General features: G+C 25.0%; 1 protein-coding gene across 3 annotated transcripts in view; it reads right to left on the reverse strand.

Moving 5' to 3' along the window:
• The window catches only part of LOC145269878 (neural cell adhesion molecule 1-B-like), a 79308-nt gene that overhangs the window by 47331 nt on the left and 11853 nt on the right, over positions 1-20124 (reverse strand). For 2 of the 3 annotated variants that reach the window (XM_080125624.1, XM_080125623.1), the window contains exons 3-4: positions 17919-18224; positions 8603-8902 (exon numbers count right to left, since the gene is read on the reverse strand). In XM_080125624.1, coding sequence (XP_079981750.1) covers positions 8603-8902; positions 17919-18224 — 606 coding nt within the window. The remainder of the gene's footprint in view (positions 1-8602; positions 8903-17918; positions 18225-20124) is intronic. The other variant, XM_080125625.1, reaches the window with a different exon arrangement.

Here is a 20124-nt window from a genome sequence, read left to right on the forward strand (position 1 = left end):
AAATTCTTATAAATATTTGATCAGATAAATGTTCTTATAAATTCATTTTTTCTCATTTAATTCTGAATTCATCAAATCTTAAAAATTATTTATTGAATTAAAGTTATTTTAAAGCAGCAGAATCCATAACCACCGGTTACTGCGTATTTATGTAACAAGAACCCAAGTTTGACCAGCTGGGCAAACTTGAGTCCTTGTACCGGAAAAATATCCAGTAAATATAACGTTGTTTAGTAAATCGTTATTTTTATTGTTTATTTTTTTTTTTTTGCATTTCCATTCACCAAACATGGATATAAATATTAGCAAAACATCCGCTGGGTAATAAGTTTCATTTCGGTACCTTACTTGCCTGGGTGGATTGCCTTTAGGCTGAGATAAACCACGTCACACACCGCCTACTCGCTATCATTCCGCAATTTAATTTCTAGTTACTCTCTTCTCTCTCTTTCTATCTTTCCCTCTCTCTCTCTCTCTCTCTTCTCTCTCTCTCTCTCTCTCTCTCTGTGCCTCTCTCTCATTCGCTCATATAGACACAAATACACACAACTAAAAAAAAAAATTTTTCTAGCTTCGAAATATTTTTTTAAGATTTAAATTAAATCTTAATTCAACATTTTAAGACGTTATTTGTCTTTCATGATGTCATCCATGTTAACAATATTTTTTTCTTAGAAAAACTTGATGATGAATTAATATCAAAGTTAGGAAATTATAAACACGTGTTGCTTCCAGTTTTTTTTATAAGATTAACGATTTTTCTAAATCATTCAATTTTTTGTTAATAATCATTCACGAATTTTCTTAATCATTCAATTTTTTGTTAATAATAATTCAATAATTTTCTAAATCATTCAATTTTTTGTTAATAATAATTCAATAATTTTCTAAATCATTCAATTTTTTGTTAATAATAATTCACGAATTTTCTAAATCATTCAATTTTTTGTTAATAATAATTCACGAATTTTCTAAATCATTCAATTATTTGTTAATAATAATTCAATAATTTTCTAAATCATTCAATTTTTTTAAATAATAATTCACGAATTTTCTAAATCATTCAATTTTTTGTTAATAATAATTCACGAATTTTCTAAATAATTCAATTTTTTCTTAATAATAATTCACGAATTTTCTAAATCATTCAATTATTTGTTAATAATAATTCAATAATTTTCTAAATAATTCAATTTTTTAAAATAATATTTCACGAATTTTCTAAATCATTCAATTTTTTTAATAATAATTAACGAATTTTCTAAATCATTCAATTTTTTGTTAATAATAATTCACGAATTTTCTAAATCATTCAATTTTTTAATAATAATTAACGAATTTTCTAAATCATTCAATTTTTTGTTAATAATAATCAACGAATTTTCTAAATCATTCAATCTTTTTTTAATAATAATTCACGAATTTTCTAAATCATTCAATTTTTTGTTAATAATAATTCACGAATTTTATAAATCATTCAATTTTTAGTTAATAATATTTAACGAATTTTCTAAATCATTCAATTTTTTGTTAATAATAATTAACGAATTTTCTAAATCATTCAATTTTTTTTAATAATAATTCACGAATTTTCTAAATCATTTAATTTTTTTTAATAATAATTCACGAATTTTCTAAATCATTCAATTTTTTGTTAATAATGATTTACGAATTTTCTAACTCATTCAATTTTTTTTAATAATAATTCACGAATTTTTTAAATCATTCAATTTTTTTTTAATAATTCACGAATTTTCTAAATCATTCAATTTTTTTATAATAATTAACGTATTTTCTTAATCATTCAATTTTTTTAATAATGATTCACGAATTTTCTAAATCATTCAATTTTTTTTAATAATGATTCACGAATTTTCTAAATCATTCAATTTTTTTTAATAATGATTCACGAATTTTCTAAATCATTCAATTTTTTTAATAATAATTAACGTATTTTCTTAATCATTCAATTTTTTTTTAATAATGATTGACGAATTTTCTAAATCATTCAATTTTTTTAATAATTACCGAATTTTCTAAATCATTCAATTTTTTTTAATAATTAACGAATTTTCTAAATCATTCAATTTTTTTTAATAATTAACGAATTTTCTAAATCATTCAATTTTTTTAATAATACTTAACGTATTTTCTTAATCATTCAATTTTTTTAATAATGATTCACGATTTTTCTAAATCATTCAATTTTTTTTAATAATAATTCACGAATTTTCTAAATCATTCAATTTTTTTTTTAATAATGATTGACGAATTTTCTACATCATTCAATTTTTTTTAATAATAATTCACGAATTTTCTAAATCATTCAATTTTTTTTAATAATGATTGACGAATTTTCTAAATCATTCAATTTTTTGTTAATAATTATTCACTAATTTTCTAAATCATTCAATTCTTTGTTAATAATAATTCACGAATTTTCAAAATAATTAAATTTTTTGTTAATAATAATTCACGAATTTTCTAAATCATTCAATTTTTTGTTAATAATAATTCACGAATTTTCTAAATCATTCAATTTTTTGTTAATAATAATTCAAAAATTTTCTAAATCATTCAATTTTTTGTTAATAATAATTCACGAATTTTCTAAATCATTCAATTTTTTGTTAATAATAATTCAATAATTTTCTAAATCATTCAATTTTTTGTTAATAATTAACGAATTTTCTAAATCATTCAATTTTTTGTTAATAATAATTCACTTATTTTCTAAATCATTCAATTTTTTGTTAATAATAATTCACTTATTTTCTAAATCATTAAATTTTTTTTAATAATTAACGAATTTTCTAAATCATTCAATTGTTTGTTAATAATGATTGACGAATTTTCTAAATCATTTAATTTTTTGTTAATAATGATTTACGAATTTTCTAAATCATTCAATTTTTTGTTAAAAATGATTCACAAATTTTCTAAATCATTCAATTTTTTGTTAATAATTAAAAAAAATTCACGAATTTTCTAAATCATTCAATTTTTTTTAATAATTAACGATTTTCTAAATCATTAAATTTTTTTTAATAATTATTAACGTATTTTCTAAATCATTCAATTTATTTTTAATAATTATTTACGAATTTTCTAAATCATTCACTTTTTTTTTATAATGATTCACGAATTTTCTAAATCATTCAATTTTTTTTAATAATGATTCACGAATTTTCTAAATCATTCAATTTTTTTTATAATAATAAACGTATTTTCTGAATCATTCAATTTTTTTTAATAATGATTGACGAATTTTCTAAATCATTCATTTTTTTTAATAATAATTCACGAATTTTCTAAATCATTCAATTTTTTTTTTAATAATGATTGACGAATTTTCTAAATCATTCAATTTTTTGTTAATAATAATTCACTAATTTTCTAGATCATTCAATTTTTTGTTAATAATAATACACGAATTTTCAAAATAATTAAATTTTTTGTTAATAATAATTCACGAATTTTCTAAATCATTCAATTTTTTGTTAATAATAATTCACGAATTTTCTAAATCATTCAATATTTTGTTAATAATAATATACGAATTTTCTAAATCATTCAATTTTTTGTTAATAATAACTCACGCATTTTCTAAATCATTCAATTTTTAGATGATAATAATTCACGAATTTTCTAAATCATTCAATTTTTTGTTAATAATAATTCACGAATTTTCTTAATCATTCAATTTTTTTTAATAATTTACGAATTTTTTAAATCATTCAATTGTTTGTTAATAATGATTGACGAATTTTCTAAATCATTCAATTTTTTGTTAATAATGATTCACGAATTTTCTAAATCATTCTATTTTTTGTTAATAATAACTCACGAATTTTCTAAATCATTCAATTTTTTTTAATAATAATTAACGAATTTTCTAAATCATTCAATTTCTTTTTTAATAATAATTCACGAATTTTCTAAATCATTCAATTTTTTGTTAATAATAATTCACGAATTTTCTAAATCATTCAATTTTTTGTTAATAATAATTCACGAATTTTCTAAATCATTCAATTTTGTTTAATAATTAACGAATTTTCTAAATCATTAAATTTTTTTAATAATAATTAACGAATTTTCTAAATCATTCAATTTTTTTTAATAATTTTTTACGAATTTTCTAAATCATTCAATTTTTTGTTAATAATGATTTACGAATTTTCTAAATCATTCAATTTTTTTAATAATGATTCACGAATTTTCTAAATCATTCAATTTTTTTTAATAATGATTCACGAATTTTCTAAATCATTCAATTTTTTTAATAATAATAAACGTATTTTCTTAATCATTCAATTTTTTAATAATGATTGACGAATTTTCTAAATCATTCAATTTTTTTTAATAATGATTCACGAATTTTCTAAATCATTTAATTTTTTGTTAATAATAATTCACTAATTTTCGAAATCATTCAATTCTTTGTTAATAATAATACACGAATTTTCAAAGTAATTAAATGTTTTGTTAATAATAATTCACGACTTTTCTAAATCATTCAACTTTTTGTTAATAATAATTCACGAATTTTCTAAGTCATTCAATATTTTGTTAATAATAATATACGAATTTTCTAAATCATTCAATTTTTTGTTAATAATAACTCACGAATTTTCTAAATCATTCAATTTTTAGGTGATAATAATTAACGAATTTTCTAAATCATTCAATTTTTTGTTAATAATAATTTACGAATTTTCTAAATCATTCAATTTTTTTAATAATTAACGAATTTTCTAAATCATTCAATTGTTTGTTAATAATGATTGACGAATTTTCTAAATCATTCAATTTTTTGTTAGTAATGATTTACGAATTTTCTAAATCATTCAATTTTGTGTTAATAATGATTCACGAATTTTCTAAATCATTCAGTTTTTTTGTTAATAATAATTCACGAATTTTCTAAATCATTCAATTTTGTTTAATAATAATTCACGAATTTTCTAAATCATTCAATTTCTTTTTTGATAATAATTCACGAATTTTCTAAATCATTCAATTTTTTGTTAATAATAATTCACGAATTTTCTAAATCATTCAATTTTTTGTTAATAATAATTCGCGAATTTTCTAAATCATTCAATTTTTTGTAAATAATAATTAACTTATTTTCTAAATCATTCAATTTTTTGTTAATAATAATTCACGAATTTTCTAAATGATTCAATTGTTTGTTAACTATGATTGACGAATTTTCTAGATCATTCAATTTTTTTAAATAATAATTCACGAATTTTCTAAATCATTCAATTTTTTGTTAAAAGTAATCAACGAATTTTCTTAATCATTCAATTTTTTGTTAATAATGATTAACGAATTTTCTAAATCATTCAATTTTTTTATAATAATTAACGAATTTTCTAAATCATTCAATTTCTTTTTTAATAAAAATTCGCGAATTTTCTAAATCATTCAATTTTTTTTTAATAATGATTAACGAATTTTCTAAATCATTCAATTTCTTTTTTAATAATAATTCACGAATTTTCTAAATCATTCAATTTTTAGTTAATAATATTTAACGAATTTTCTAAATCATTCAATTTTTTTTTAATGATTAACGAATTTTCTAAATCATTCAATTTTTAGTTAATAATATTTCACTAATTTTCTAAATCATTCAATTTTTTGTTAATAATGATTTACGAATTTTCTAAATCATTCAATTTTTTTTTAATAATAATTCACGAATTTTCTAAATCATTCAATTTTTTTAAATAATAATTAACGAATTTTGTAAATCATTCAATTTTTTGTTAATAATTATTTACGAATTTTCTAAATCATTCAATTTTTTTTTAATAATAATTAACGAATTTTCTAAATCATTCATTTTTTTGTTAATAATAATCCACGAATTTTCTAAATCATTCAATTTTTTGTTGCTAATGATTAACGATTTTTCTAAATCATTCAATTTTATTTTAATAATTAACGAATTTTCTAAATCATTCAATTTCTTTTTTAATAATAATTCACGAATTTTCTAAATCATTCAATTGTTTGTTAATAATGATTAACGAATTATCTAAATAATTCAATTTTTTGTTAATCATGATTAACGAATTATCTAAATCATTCAATTTTTTGTTAATAATGATTAACGGATTTTCTAAATTATTCAATTTTTTTAATAATTAACGAATTTTCTAAATCATTCAATTTTTTTTTAATAATAATTAACGTATTTTCTTAATCATTCAATTTTTTTTAATAATGATTAACCAATTTTCTAAATCATTCAATTGTTTGTTAATAATGATTAACGAATTTTCGAAATCATTCATTTCTTTGTTAATAATAATTCACGAATTTTCTAAATCATTCAATTTTTTGTTAATAATAATTCACGAATTTTCTAAATCATTCAATTTTTTGTTAATAATAATTCACTAATTTTCTAAATCATTCAGTTTTTTGTTAATAATAATTCACTAATTTTCTAAATCATTCAATTTTTTGTTAATAATTGTGAGCAAAGTTCCCACACTGACATCAAACTATGCACTTATTGTCTCTACAGACACACATCAAATTCTTTAATTGGCCAATCAGCTTTAATGTTCTGACGTTCTTAGTCCTCCCATTTCTCTCGTCGTTCCTCAAAAACTTCTTACCTTCATTGAATCTCTTATGCCATTCAAAAACTTATGTTTGATTCATGCAAGATAGCCTAAAAGCCGTCTGAAGCATTCCTTACGTTTCTGTAGTATTGTTTCCAAGTTTAGAATAGAAATTTATTGCATATCTTTCTTCTAAAATGTTCTCACTTCTAGATTGTATTTTTGCTGTATTTTTGCTGTAGTTGTTCATTTGAACCTGAAATCATAAAATTAACATGTATAGAAATTAAATACTGAATTCTAAAGATTAATTGATTACACCTCGTATAATCTATATATCTATAAAAGTGAGAATGTGGCATTCTCAACCTATATACTCAACGAATGTTTGCTCTACAAACTTTAAATTTTGAATATAGGGTATACAAACATGTGAGAAACATTTTAATCGGTTTTCATTCGGAAAAAAGGGTTGCTAAAGGGATAAAAATTGAAAAAAATTGTATGTGTAGGTGATCGTATTTTTAGTTGTGTTCAACTGTTTCACGACTGTGCATGAGCGATCGTGAAATATGACAACGTCCTTATGTTAGGTAAAAGTTGATTAGAAAACAGTTTTTTTTTGTTTTTTTTTACACAGTGGTCACCACTTATCAAGGCCCGGAAGCCACTCAGGGATAAGGGTTATTGCAAGTACATTACATTAGTGTGGAGATTTGATGAAGTGTTTACTTAAGGGGGCGGTTCATTAGAAATTTGTTTACGTTGGACTTGAACACATCCAAGTTGTAGTCAGGTGGGAAGCAGGCAGACGGAACAGAGTTCCACAGGCGTGCAGTTCTAAGAAAGAAGCTTTGTTCATGGAATCCGCGTTTTGATTTAGGCACAGATAAAGAGTGGGGAAATTTTTTCACAGTGAATTCGACTAGACGGGTGTTTTTCGTGAAAGATTAGCGAGGGGGGACCAGAGATTGGAGTTCAGACGAGCACCTGCCATGGAAATAACGATAAAACAAGAATAGGCTCGCAACGTCTCTTCTGTGGGGGAGAGGTTGCAAGGTAAAGAAAAGGGCATCCCCCACTAAGCCACGAAGTTTTTAAATATCATGTCAAGCTGGTCTAATGGTTATCATGCTTGACTCATTTTCGTTAGGTTTTGGTTTCGATATCAGATCGAATTTTTTTTTTCGCATGTCTCAATTTTTTTTCGTTTTTGTTTTATTTCTTTCATTGTTTTTAACATAGCACGGTTGTGTGTGTGAGAAAATCAGCAGCAGCCTTAAGATAGCAGACTAGCAAAAATATTAACAACAGCAGCTGTCTTAGCACATACGCAAATTAAGCAATTGTGTACGTGCTGATGAAATGGGAAAGGGGAGAAAAAAGTCAGAAAAAAGATCAGCACGTATTCGAGTAAAGGAAGCGATTGGACGTGTTTTGACGCTTGAGCGGCGAGAGAGAAAATGCGCCACGTGGTCGTAAAAGCGGAAAGCCAAGCAACGACAAAGATACGTGCGTAAAAGAGCGTCTCAACAGACATGTTGGGCGCATGATATTTTAAAACGCGTTGTCTGAATTTTAGAATAAATTATTTTCTATTCACATAAAAATGCTGAGTTGTATTATTTATGTCTTTCCTTTTGTGTTTGTTTCTGCAACGGTATCAGACAACGCGAGGGTCCGAGTAACTGAAATGTAACGACTGGTTAAAGTGTAACGGCCACGTTATATCAGCATCAGCAATGTTATTGTGTTCCATCATTACATTGTCATTTTGTCTGGATTAATAGAAGCACCGGACGATCAATTAATGGAAAATCGATGTGCTCCTGCATTTAACAATAATAATAATAATAATAATAATAATAATAATAATAATAATAATAATAATAATAATAATAATAATATATAACAAAAACTGACTCAGCGGTTTACCGATAATTTAGTTGAAGTAAAAGAAACTGACTCAACGGGTTAGAGATGATTTAGTTGAAGTAAAAAGAAAACATACTCACCATTAACTGTTAAATTTAATAAAGAAAGATGATTTCCTGTAAGATAACATCCAAATATTTTTCCATCGTCTTTTATATCAACTTTTTTTATGAGTAATGTTGTCTTAAATTGTTCATTGGTGATAACAAAGTTTTCTTCGTCAAAATTTTCAATGTAATTATCAGTATCTATCGATCCTATCATTTTTTTGTCGTCATAGAAAAAAATTTCTCCATCCTTGTTTTTCATTTTACAAGCCAATGAATAATTATTGTTAATCAATGCAAAAGGTTCTTTAGGATAAAAGGCATCGTTTCTCCCTGAATAATAAATAAATGTAGAAAATATTTATTAATATGAAAAAAATAATTGATATTTTATTAAAATCATATTTTATTAATAAAAAAACATCGTGATTTTAAAAAATGAGGTTTTTATAACATATTTGCAATGAAAATACATAACATACGCTGGCACACATGCATCCTTCTTCTTGGTTGATCTGTAATAGAAGGTTTATACGGAAGAAAAGACCAAATTCAAGTCCTATTTTTATATAACTCCAATGTATGCAAGCAGAATACATGGTCACCTGGGATGTAATGAGATAGATGCAACTATATACTAGCAGAATACTTGGCGTTGCCTTGGATTGAATTAGATTGATTGAAATATATACTAACAGATTACCTTGCGTCGTCCAGGATTTCATGAGATTGATTGAGATATATACTAGCAAAACACCCAGCGTTGTCCGGGATTGAATGAATTAGGTGAGAATATATATTAGCAAAATACCTGGCATCGCTTGGGATTTGATGAGATAAATGTGTTGCATATTACCTGTCCTTGCATATACATGCTGTAAATTACCTACCCTAGGTAAGATACAATTATTTCATATGTGTAATACCCGTCTTATGTAGGTAAAATATTCTTTTGCTCGAAATAGCAAATGATACATAAACATACAAAATTCCTCTCTCATAAGAATAATAAATATATTACAAAACCAAATTCAATTTTTTCATTGTGTATACGGTCCCGAGCAACGCCGGGTAGCCTTCAAGTTTTCAATGTAATTATTAGTATCTATCGCTCCTATCATTGTTTTGTCTTCATAGAAAAAAATTTCTTCACCCTTGTTTTTCCTTTCACAAACCAATTCATAAGTATTGTTAATCAAGGCAAAACGTTCTTTAGGATAAAAGTCATCGTTTCTCCCTGAATAATAAATAAATACAATAAACAGTCATTAATATGGAGAAAATATTCAATATTTTATTAAAATCTTATTTTATTTAAAACATATTTTATTAATGAAAAAAAATGGTGTTTTTAAATATTTTTAACAATCTGAAATAAAAATTCATTAAAAAGATGGTTATTAAATGAAATCAATTTCACCGTTTAATCACAATTAAGTTTTAACTTAATTCATTATAAAAATTCATTAAAAAGATATTTATTAAATAAAATCAATTTCATCGTTTAATCACAAGTAAGTTTTAACTTAATTCATTATAAAAATTCACTAAAAAGATATTTATTAAATAAAATCAATTTCACCGTTTAATCACAATTAAGTTTTAACTTAATTCATTATAAAAATTCATTAAAAAGATATTTATTAAATAAAATCAACTTCATCGTTTAATCACAATTATGTTTTAATTTATCTTTGAAATTTGTTAGAAAAAAAAACAAGTATTTATTTACATAAATTCTCGTTGTGTGTAACATTTTTTGCTGTAATCGTTTTAGATAAATTTATTCGAGAAAATCAATTTTTAATTGCATTAATTTAAATTAATTGCTCGTTAAATGATCATAAAAAGTTTTTAAAATTATCTTTGATGTGATTAATGCAGTTAACAAATAATTGTCGTAATGCCCATACATATTTATATATTTCTCCGTTATCTTCGAATGATTATAATATAGTTAGTGTTATTGTAATATTCTTTTTTTTTTATTTAGTGGTTAGCTGCGAAAGAATGATTATACATATAAACACCGTTCATAAATTACGTGGCAATACACAACATACGATGGGACACGTACCTTCTTCCTTTCGATCTGTAAATGAAGGTTTCTCCGGAATAAAACACCAAATCAAAATTATATTTTCATATAACTTTATTTCACGGGTCGTTGTTTCTTAATGCAATGGCAAGACGTTGTAATTTTCTTCATTATGTTAAAGTCGCTTTTGTCTCAGCTTTAGAAACGCGGAGACAATATCTTTCTTGTAAACTTGTCCGACTCTTCCAGTCTAACCCCAAACTTTAAACTGAAACTTTACGTGTCTCTTCTAAACAATTTCATTACGTCATTAGTACACGTGTATTACAAAGCTATCTTGTTACGTCATTAACTGCATGTAACCTTAAAATCATGTGACGACGTCATCACTAAAATCATCTCCATTATTTATATTTGAACTTTTTTTTGTTTTAACATTCCTACTTTTATATTCCTGATACTGATTTTCTAATATAAATAATTTATTTGCAAAAATACATTTCGTCTCGATACATATTTTCTAAACATTCTATTTTTCTAATATAAAAACGATCATGATAATAATCGTTCAGTTGTTTGGCATTCTCCGGCAATGTTTTATATAAAACAGCGTGGCATTGGCGTTATGGAGTGTCAGTGTCATTCAAATAGAGTGTCAATGACATGCGAGTGTTATTGAGAATGCTATTATAGTGGCATTATAGTGTGAGAATGGCATTAGAGAGTGGCAGTGTGATTATAGTATCATTATAGAATGAGTGTCTGATTGTAGAGTGGTATAATTTTTTACAAGCGAGTACCCACTTATCAAGGCTCGAAAGCCACTCGAGGATAAGTGTTAATGAGGGTATGGTGGTCATAAGGACAACAGTAATTGTTAGTGGTGGAAATTTGGTATAATTTGATTATTTAAGGGATGCATTAACAAGAACTTGTTTACATTGGACTTGAAGATGACAATGTTGTAGCCAGCTGGAAAGCAGGCCAGACGAACAAAATTCCAAAACCGGACAGTTTTAGGATAAAAAATTTTTGTTCGTGGAATTTATGTTTAGATTTATGCACAGAGAGGGAGTGGGGAAAATTGTTGGGAGTGGTTGTAGCTAGACGAGTGTACTTTGTGGATGATTTGCATTAATCATTCTATACCGCCAGCGTGTAATTATTTTGCATTTATTTTGAATGACTGCATCATCACAGAGTAGCATTGTTTTGACTTGTTATCATGGGTGTAATGTTTACATAAATAGAAAGGGTGTAATATATATATATATATATATATATATATATATATATATATATATATATATGTGTGTGTGTGTGTGTGTGTGTGTGTGTTTGTGTGTGCATATTTATATAATAGAAAGGGTGTAATTATATATGTGTGTGTATATATATATATATATATATATTTATATAAATAGAAAGGGTGTAATATATATATATATGTGTGTGTGTGTGTGTTTATATAATAGAAAGGGTGTAATATATATATATATATATATGTGAGTGTGTGTGTGTGTATATATATATATATTTATATAATAGAAAGGGTGTAATATATATATATGTGTGTGTGTGTGTGTGTGTGTGTGTGTGCGTGTATATATATATATATTTACATAGGCATCACCACTTATCAAGGCTAAGGGGCCACTTGAGGATAAGGGTTAAAGAGTGTACAGTAGAAATTGGACAATATAGTAATCGTTAGTAATGGAAATTCGGTAAATTTGTTAACAAGTGGAACGGCTTATCAAGAACTTGTTTACGTTAAACTTAAAGACAACTATATCGTAGTCAGCTGGAAAGCAGGAAAATGGAAGACAATTCCATAGGCGTGCAGTTCTAAGAAAGAAGCTTTGTTCATGGAATCTACATTTAGGTTTAGGCACAGATAAAGAGTGGGGGGGGGAAATTATTGATAGTGTTTTCAGATAGAAAATGAAAAGTGAAAATAAATATAAAGAATGCAGTTTAAAATCCCGGAAATAATTAACTTATCGCAGACTCAGCACCGACATAATCTAACTTCTAAAAAGTTTACAATTACAATAGGGAATTCAACTATATAAGGATGAAAAAAAAAACTTAACTAAAATTGTTAAATAGAAATAGACTTAGCTTTTGCATAAGTCAACTTCTCAAAAGTCTAAATTATAAAAGAGAATTCAACTATATAAGGATGAAAAAAAAAAAAACTAAAAGTCAGGAAGTGGTGGGGGAGATAGAAAGAGAAAGGAGAAATGGGAAGAAGAAAAAGGGGAAAAAGTTGGGTTGTTTTTTGTTTTTCGTTTTTCAGAACATAATTAAGTTTTGCAAAAGGAAGTAGAAAAACAAAAACATCAATGTTAGATGCGTTTCATCTCAGGAAGCCAATATCTTCAGACAGCCTGATCAGGTAGTAACGGTTGTGGGTGAATAGTCTATGTTCTAAAGAATGCTGACAATATTGTAGGATATACTTCAGCAGATAATTTCTGTTAGTGTTAAGAATGTTTGCTAATATATATATACTAGCAAAAGTACCCGTCGTTGACCGGGTTCAAAAACAGCCTACAGAAAATGGACTCTGATTTATGAAAGTATGATAGGTTATGAAAAGGAAGGGTTGTAAAGAGATAGCTTCGAATTTGGGGATTTCAAAACCAAAGTAAAATATGATGAAAGTAAAAATAAAATAGATAAACCCCATAATTTATTATCCCATACTTGTTAACACTGAAACACTTATCACAATATTCTGTGGATCTATATTAAAAAACCTTGTTAAACTTTGTGACATATTTCCATTCTACGGAGGTCAGGCGCGAACGAACACCCCATAATTTTATTATACCATATTTCTTCAAACTGAGACATAATTATCAAAGTATACTTACGCAGATAGATATGAAAAGTTTTTATTAAAGTTTGTGCCTATTTCCATTCTATGGAGGCCAGGCACGAACGCAAACCCCACAATTTTATTATACCATCCCTATTTAAGTAAAAACATACTTATCAAAGTATTCTTACGTACATCTATATCAAAAACACTTGTACACGTTTTTTTTTAATTTTAAAATTTTTTATTTCCATACTTTGTGGACCAGGCGCCAACGCAGACCCCATAATTTTAATGAACCACCGTTCTGCCAGATCAAACATACTCATTCCTGTGTCTCGATACATCTTCTATCATTATATGTAATCAGTTTTTTAAAATAGTCAACCCTATAGGAGCCTAATCGTGACCACACACACACACACACACACACACACACACACACACACACACACACACACACACACTACACACACACACACACAGATTTATATTATAGATATATTTATATCTCAATATTTATTGTTTCAATATTTATTATTTCAATATTTATTATTTCAAATTTATTATTTCAATATTGTTTTAATTGATTCAATATTTATTATTTCGATAATTATTGTTTCAGTTTTTAATATGTATTATCTAATATTTATTTTTCCAATGTTTATCGTTTTTATATTTATTATTTCAATATATATTTTTTGATATCTATTGTTTAAATATTTCTTTTTTTTTTAATTTATTGTTTTAATATTTATTGATTTAATATTTGTTTTGTTTTTTATTCAATATTTTGGAAGAAGTATTTATTGCTTCAATTTTTGTTTTAATGTCTATTGTTTAAATATTCATCGTTTTCGTATTCATTTATTCAATATTTATTTATTCAATGTTATTCGTTTTTATATTAATTATTTCAGTATATATTTTAGTATGTATTTTAAATATTTATACTTTTAATATTAATTGATTTATTGTTTATTGATTATTGATTTAGTATTTATTGTTTCAATGTAAATTTTAATTGTAAATGTGTTGCTAGACAAAAAAAAATTGCATTCTAGAAAAGTTCAATATATTTATTGTTTCAATATTAATTGCTTAAATATTAATTGTTTTTCTATTTATGGTTTCAATATTTATGGATTTAATATTTATTGTTTTAATATCTATTGTTTCAATATAATGTTAATTTTGAATGTATTGTTTTCCAAACAATATAAAAAACATCTCATGTGTATATTGTTATAATATATATTAACTTAATATTTATTGATTTTATATTTATTAGTTAAATAATTATTGATTCAGTGTTTACAGTTACAATATTTATTACTTCAATCTTGTTTTGTTTTAATATTAATTGATTCAATATTTATCGATTCAATATTTATTGGTTCAATGTTTATTGGTTTAATAAATATAGTTTTAATATTTATGTAGCTATTATATAGTTAAAAACAGTATCTTCCTGAACTCCAAAAACAGTAAAAGAATAGGAGTCATTACTTTTATGAATGCCTCTCATATAGTTTGTAATGTCATATTTCTTGTAAGTTCTAAAAATAATAAAGAATAGTAGATATTATTTTTGTTATGCCTCTCAGTATTTTTCGCGGTTAACTGTAGCCGAATGGATTAGGTCTTTGCTAATGAAGCCAGAGATAGCTTCTGTTGCCGGGTTCGAATCTATCGACTGGTGTTAATCATTACACCTGCACTGATGTTTTCTGAAAGGATAAAATACGAGTGTCTGTAGCTATGTAATAATTATTATAGTAAATAATTATATATATATATATATATATATATATATATATATATATATATATATATATATATATATATATATAATAAAATACGCATCGAGTGCGTTTGAAACCAAATCACAACGTAAGATTAGGAAAATAAACACATATTTTACTTGTTTGAAATTCATCACAAATATATTTCGGAGGTAGACTCCATCTTCGGTATGTCCTTTGTTTCTTTTTTTTTTTCTTTTCTTCTTCCTTGCCATGTTGTTACTTTGGAGAAAGAAGTCTGTAGAGAGCCGCTCATGTTACCTGGCGGTTGTATGAATTTCAAACAAGTAAAATATTTGTTTATTTTCCTAATATTACGTTGTGATTTGGTTTCAAACGCACTCGATGCATATTTTATTTTATTCAAATTAAAACAACGTTTCTATATCATTGAACTCTCATTCTTTGAAATTAGTCTTATTTGTAGTATTCCGAATTATACTGGGTTTATATAATTCAGTAATCGTTCAAATACCAATAAATTTTAAGCCAAAAAAAAGATGACTTAAACTGTAAGCTACAAAATTATTATATTTAATAATTGAGCATTCATATACTGTTTTAACAAAAACCAAGACTTCAACGAATGAGTCGATAGCAACAAAAAGTGTATTTCATCGTGTCATAACGTTATATTTCCACGAACAATAAAAAAAATATAGTTGATAATGTTATATTTTAGGAAGTTCCGAAACAATTTTAAAAAATACATTTGTAATTCATCTTATATTGTGAATAGCGTTATCTTCTTAGTAAGCTCCAAAAACAATAAAAAGAATAGGAGGCATTACATTTGGAATGCCTCATATATAGTTGATAACGTTATCTTGCTATCAAGCTCCAAAATCAATAAAATATAAGAGGCATTACTTTTGGAATGCCTCTCATATAGTTGACAAATATAGAAAGTGCCTACAGAAAAAATGGTGAAATAAATTTTAAAACATTCTATTGTATTTTTTAATGAAAGTGTTCTTTTAATATTATTACCTAATAACTTAATACTATCGGAATGTAAAAAAAAAAGAAAAGGAAATGGTGGAGATCGAAACCGCAACAGTGGTATCAGTAGCCGGTGATTCTATCAACTGCACCAAAAAAAGCAACCGATTTGCAAGTTTTATAAAATAACTAAATAAATAGATGTTTGTTTTACAGGATGTACGCATACGTAGAACGACGCCATTACTCTACGCTTGTCAGATTGTGATTTATTTCAATTTTTAACCCCTTAGCAATTATTTAAACCTCTAATATAATTCTGCACCAAAAATGCAACCTTTTGAGTTACTGCACGCCGTCCAGCCGCCCATCTGTCTGGGATGAGATACAATTTGAAAAACACACACATAGACAAACAGACATACTGAGATTTATATATTAGTTTAATGGTTTCAATATTGATTGATTCGATATTTATTCATTTAATGTGTATTATTTTAATATTTATTGTTTCAATATTTATTGTTTAGAGTGACAATGTCGATTGTGTAGGATTTCCGTAGTCAGTTAATGACGAATAACACTCAGGAGAGTAGATAAAGTATAAATGCACACGGTGTAGAATGAGGCCTAAAAGGACTTGTCGATGTGGTGGGGAAAATTTAGCTACTTCCTCTGCAGGTTACGACGATGATGATAGTGGCGCTCCTCGGAATAAATTTAATGTTTTATTATTACGAAATTGTGGTCTATAATTAAATAACGTAATGAATAATGGCGTAAACTTTATAAATTTTTATGTGCCATCTGTTGTTGTCAACCTACAGTAGTTTCATCCAGAGGAGAAAAATTGCACCTCTTTTATTATATATATACAAGATGATGTAACTATTGATAGTGACAATGACAGTATAATTGTAGATAAACAATTTCATGATAGGTTGACCATGTCCTAATATTCATTATAGATTGATAATATCATCGTATAATAAATAGAGTCATTATAGAATGAGAGAATAACTGCACCATTGCAAATGTTGCAGTGTTGTAATGGAGTGGTCGTTTCAGTAAAGTGCATCAGTGGCATTACAGATTTATGGTGATATTAAGAGTGTTATTATAGTGACATTTTAGAGTGAGAGCGTTATTATAAGGTTATTGTAGAGTGTCATGAGAGAGTGACATAGTAGTTATAGTATTATTATAGAATGGATAATGGTGCATTCATTTTGAATAGTGGCATTGTTATCGAATGCCATTATAATATATGGTGCTACCATGAGAGTGATAATAATAAAAACAATAACATTGACTTTAGGGAGTTTTAGTGAAAATGTGTCAAATCTCTTAAAAATTGACAGTGCTTATGTGAAAATATAATTATAGATTGACAGTGTCATTAGGGAGTTTTAGTGAAAATGTGTCAAATCTCTTAAAAATTGACAGTGCTTATATGAAAATATAATTATAGATTGACAGTGTCATTAGGGTACAACTGCTGGGAAAAAAGTGTCTCAAACTAAAAGCGTTATGTGTTCGCTACAGACAAATATATTTTGATATTTGTTCTCAAAATGAATCTCTTTGATAAAACGGTTTAATTTGTTCTCATTAAGTTGCTTACGAGATTTTTACTCAAGGCATTGTCAAAAAGAATGATTTCATATATAAACAAAAAATAAAATGAGTCCCAATTAATGAAAACAAATAACACAAATAAACCGTAAAAATACTTACTTCCAACAAGTAATCTGAAATTCCATGAGTTGCAATGAAAACACTTGAGAGATTTGTAATTGTCAGTCAGTTTCATTTGTTTGAAGTGAATTACTGGGCTGGATTCATTGCAATATGCTATAATACGTGTTTTGTCAAAGGGAATATCTCCACAGTTAAATGGACAAGTGCATTCAGCTAAGTTTTTACCATTTATCATCCATGTTGCATTAGGGTTTTTACATATAAATGTAGCTGAAGAGTTTTCATAGAACAATTTTTTTCCACTTGAAACAATTATAGTTTTATCAAAAACAATTGGTTGCACTAAAACAGAAAAGAAAATTATAAATGAAAGAAACAAAATCTAAATATAAGCAACATTTTTTTACTTTCTATTGAATTCAGACAATATTTTAAAATCATAAAATATTGGATATAACTAGTAGGACCCGTTTCCAGGCGTTTCCTGCGTAAATAAACACGAATCCTAACAAGAAAAATATTAAATAGTCTTTTGTGTTCCTTCTTATTTTAATTTGTTAAAATTAATTATTTTTCAGTTCCTTTCTTATTGAAATTTGTAAAAATTACTTCTTTTTGTCTTAATTTCTCATTTCAATTTGTAAAAATTTAATTTCCTTTTTTTCTCTTTCTTATTTTAATTTGTAAAAATTAATTATGTTTGTTTTCCTTTCTCATTTTAATTAGTAAAAATTAATTCTTTTTGTTTTCCTTTCTTATTTTAATTTGTAAAAATTAATTCGTTTTGTTTTCCTTTCATATTTTAATTTGTAAAAATTAATTATGTTTGTTTTCCTTTCTCATTTTAATTAGTAAAAATTAATTCTTTTTGTTTTCCTTTCTCATTTTAATTTGTAAAAATTAATTCGTTTTGTTTTCCTTTCTTATTTTAATTTGTAAAAATTAATTCGTTTTGTTTTCCTTTCTTATTTTAATTAGTAAAAATTAATTCGTTTTGTTTTCCTTTCTTATTTTAATTTGTAAAAATTAATTATTTTGGTTTTCTTTTCTTATTTTTATTTGTAAAAATTAATTATTTTGGTTTTCTTTTCTTATTTTAATTTGTAAAAATTAATTATTTTGGTTTTCTTTTCTTATTTTAATTTGTAAAAATTAATTCGTTTTGTTTTCCTTTCTTATTTTAATTTGTAAAAATTAATTCGTTTTGTTTTCCTTTCTTATTTTAATTAGTAAAAATTAATTCTTTTTGTTTTCCTTTCTTATTTTAATTTGTAAAAATTAATTCGTTTTGTTTTCCTTTCTTATTTTAATTTGTAAAAATTAATGCGTTTTGTTTTCCTTTCTTATTTTAATTTTAAAAATTAATTATTTTTGTTGTCCTTTCTTATTTTAATTTGTAAAAAAATATTACTTTTTAGTTTCCATTTCTTTATATAATTTTTAAAAATTAATACATTTTTGTTCTTTGCTTATTTTAATTTGTAAAGATTTATGATTTTTTTTCCTTTATGTTTTTGTTTCCTTTTCTTACTTTAATTCGTAAAAATTTATTCTTTTTGTTCTCATTTCTTATTTTAATGTGTAAAAAATTTATTCTGAACGACAAAAAATATTTCTTATGAACTTATGAACTTTATTTCCGTGTTGAAATACAACAATAGCCGCCGCAGAATTGATGACGTCATTATTTTGTGCATAATTTCGGGAGAATGGAAATTTAATCATTTTAATTCGTTTAAAATTAATTTAAACTGAAAATGTACGTAGCATGTTGTTAACGCTAATTTGTTTGAAGGTAAATAATAATTTTCTGACATACGGAGTATAAAGCTTATGAATAAAATTAGGCGGTGGTCGTTGGTTCCGTGAGTGCATCCGAGTTAAAATGCTTACTCTTTCTTCCATGGGTTTATGTATTTGGGAAAGTAATTCCAATAGAATAAAATGTAATCATTATTACACAGGTATGAAATGTATGCATTGTTTCACTAAATTTGTAAATGCAAAAGTGTGTAATAATAGATATTAGAACAAAAAAATTATTACAATTCATAAGAATAAAACATTTTTTAAATAGAAAATTTTCATTTATGCATGTTTGGTAAAGAAAGTTAAGTAAAAGTCAAAATGTTCATTGTGTGAATAACATGAGTATATAAGTATTATATGTAGGTTGGTATTTGGCCGCGTTGCACTGTATATGTGTGTGCGTTGGTCTACCTTGTTCTTGTTCGCATTTATA

This window comes from Euprymna scolopes, chromosome 45 (assembly GCF_053919585.1).
Source record: "Euprymna scolopes isolate OS-2025 chromosome 45, ASM5391958v1, whole genome shotgun sequence".
Classification (NCBI taxonomy): Eukaryota; Metazoa; Mollusca; class Cephalopoda; order Sepiida; family Sepiolidae; genus Euprymna; species Euprymna scolopes.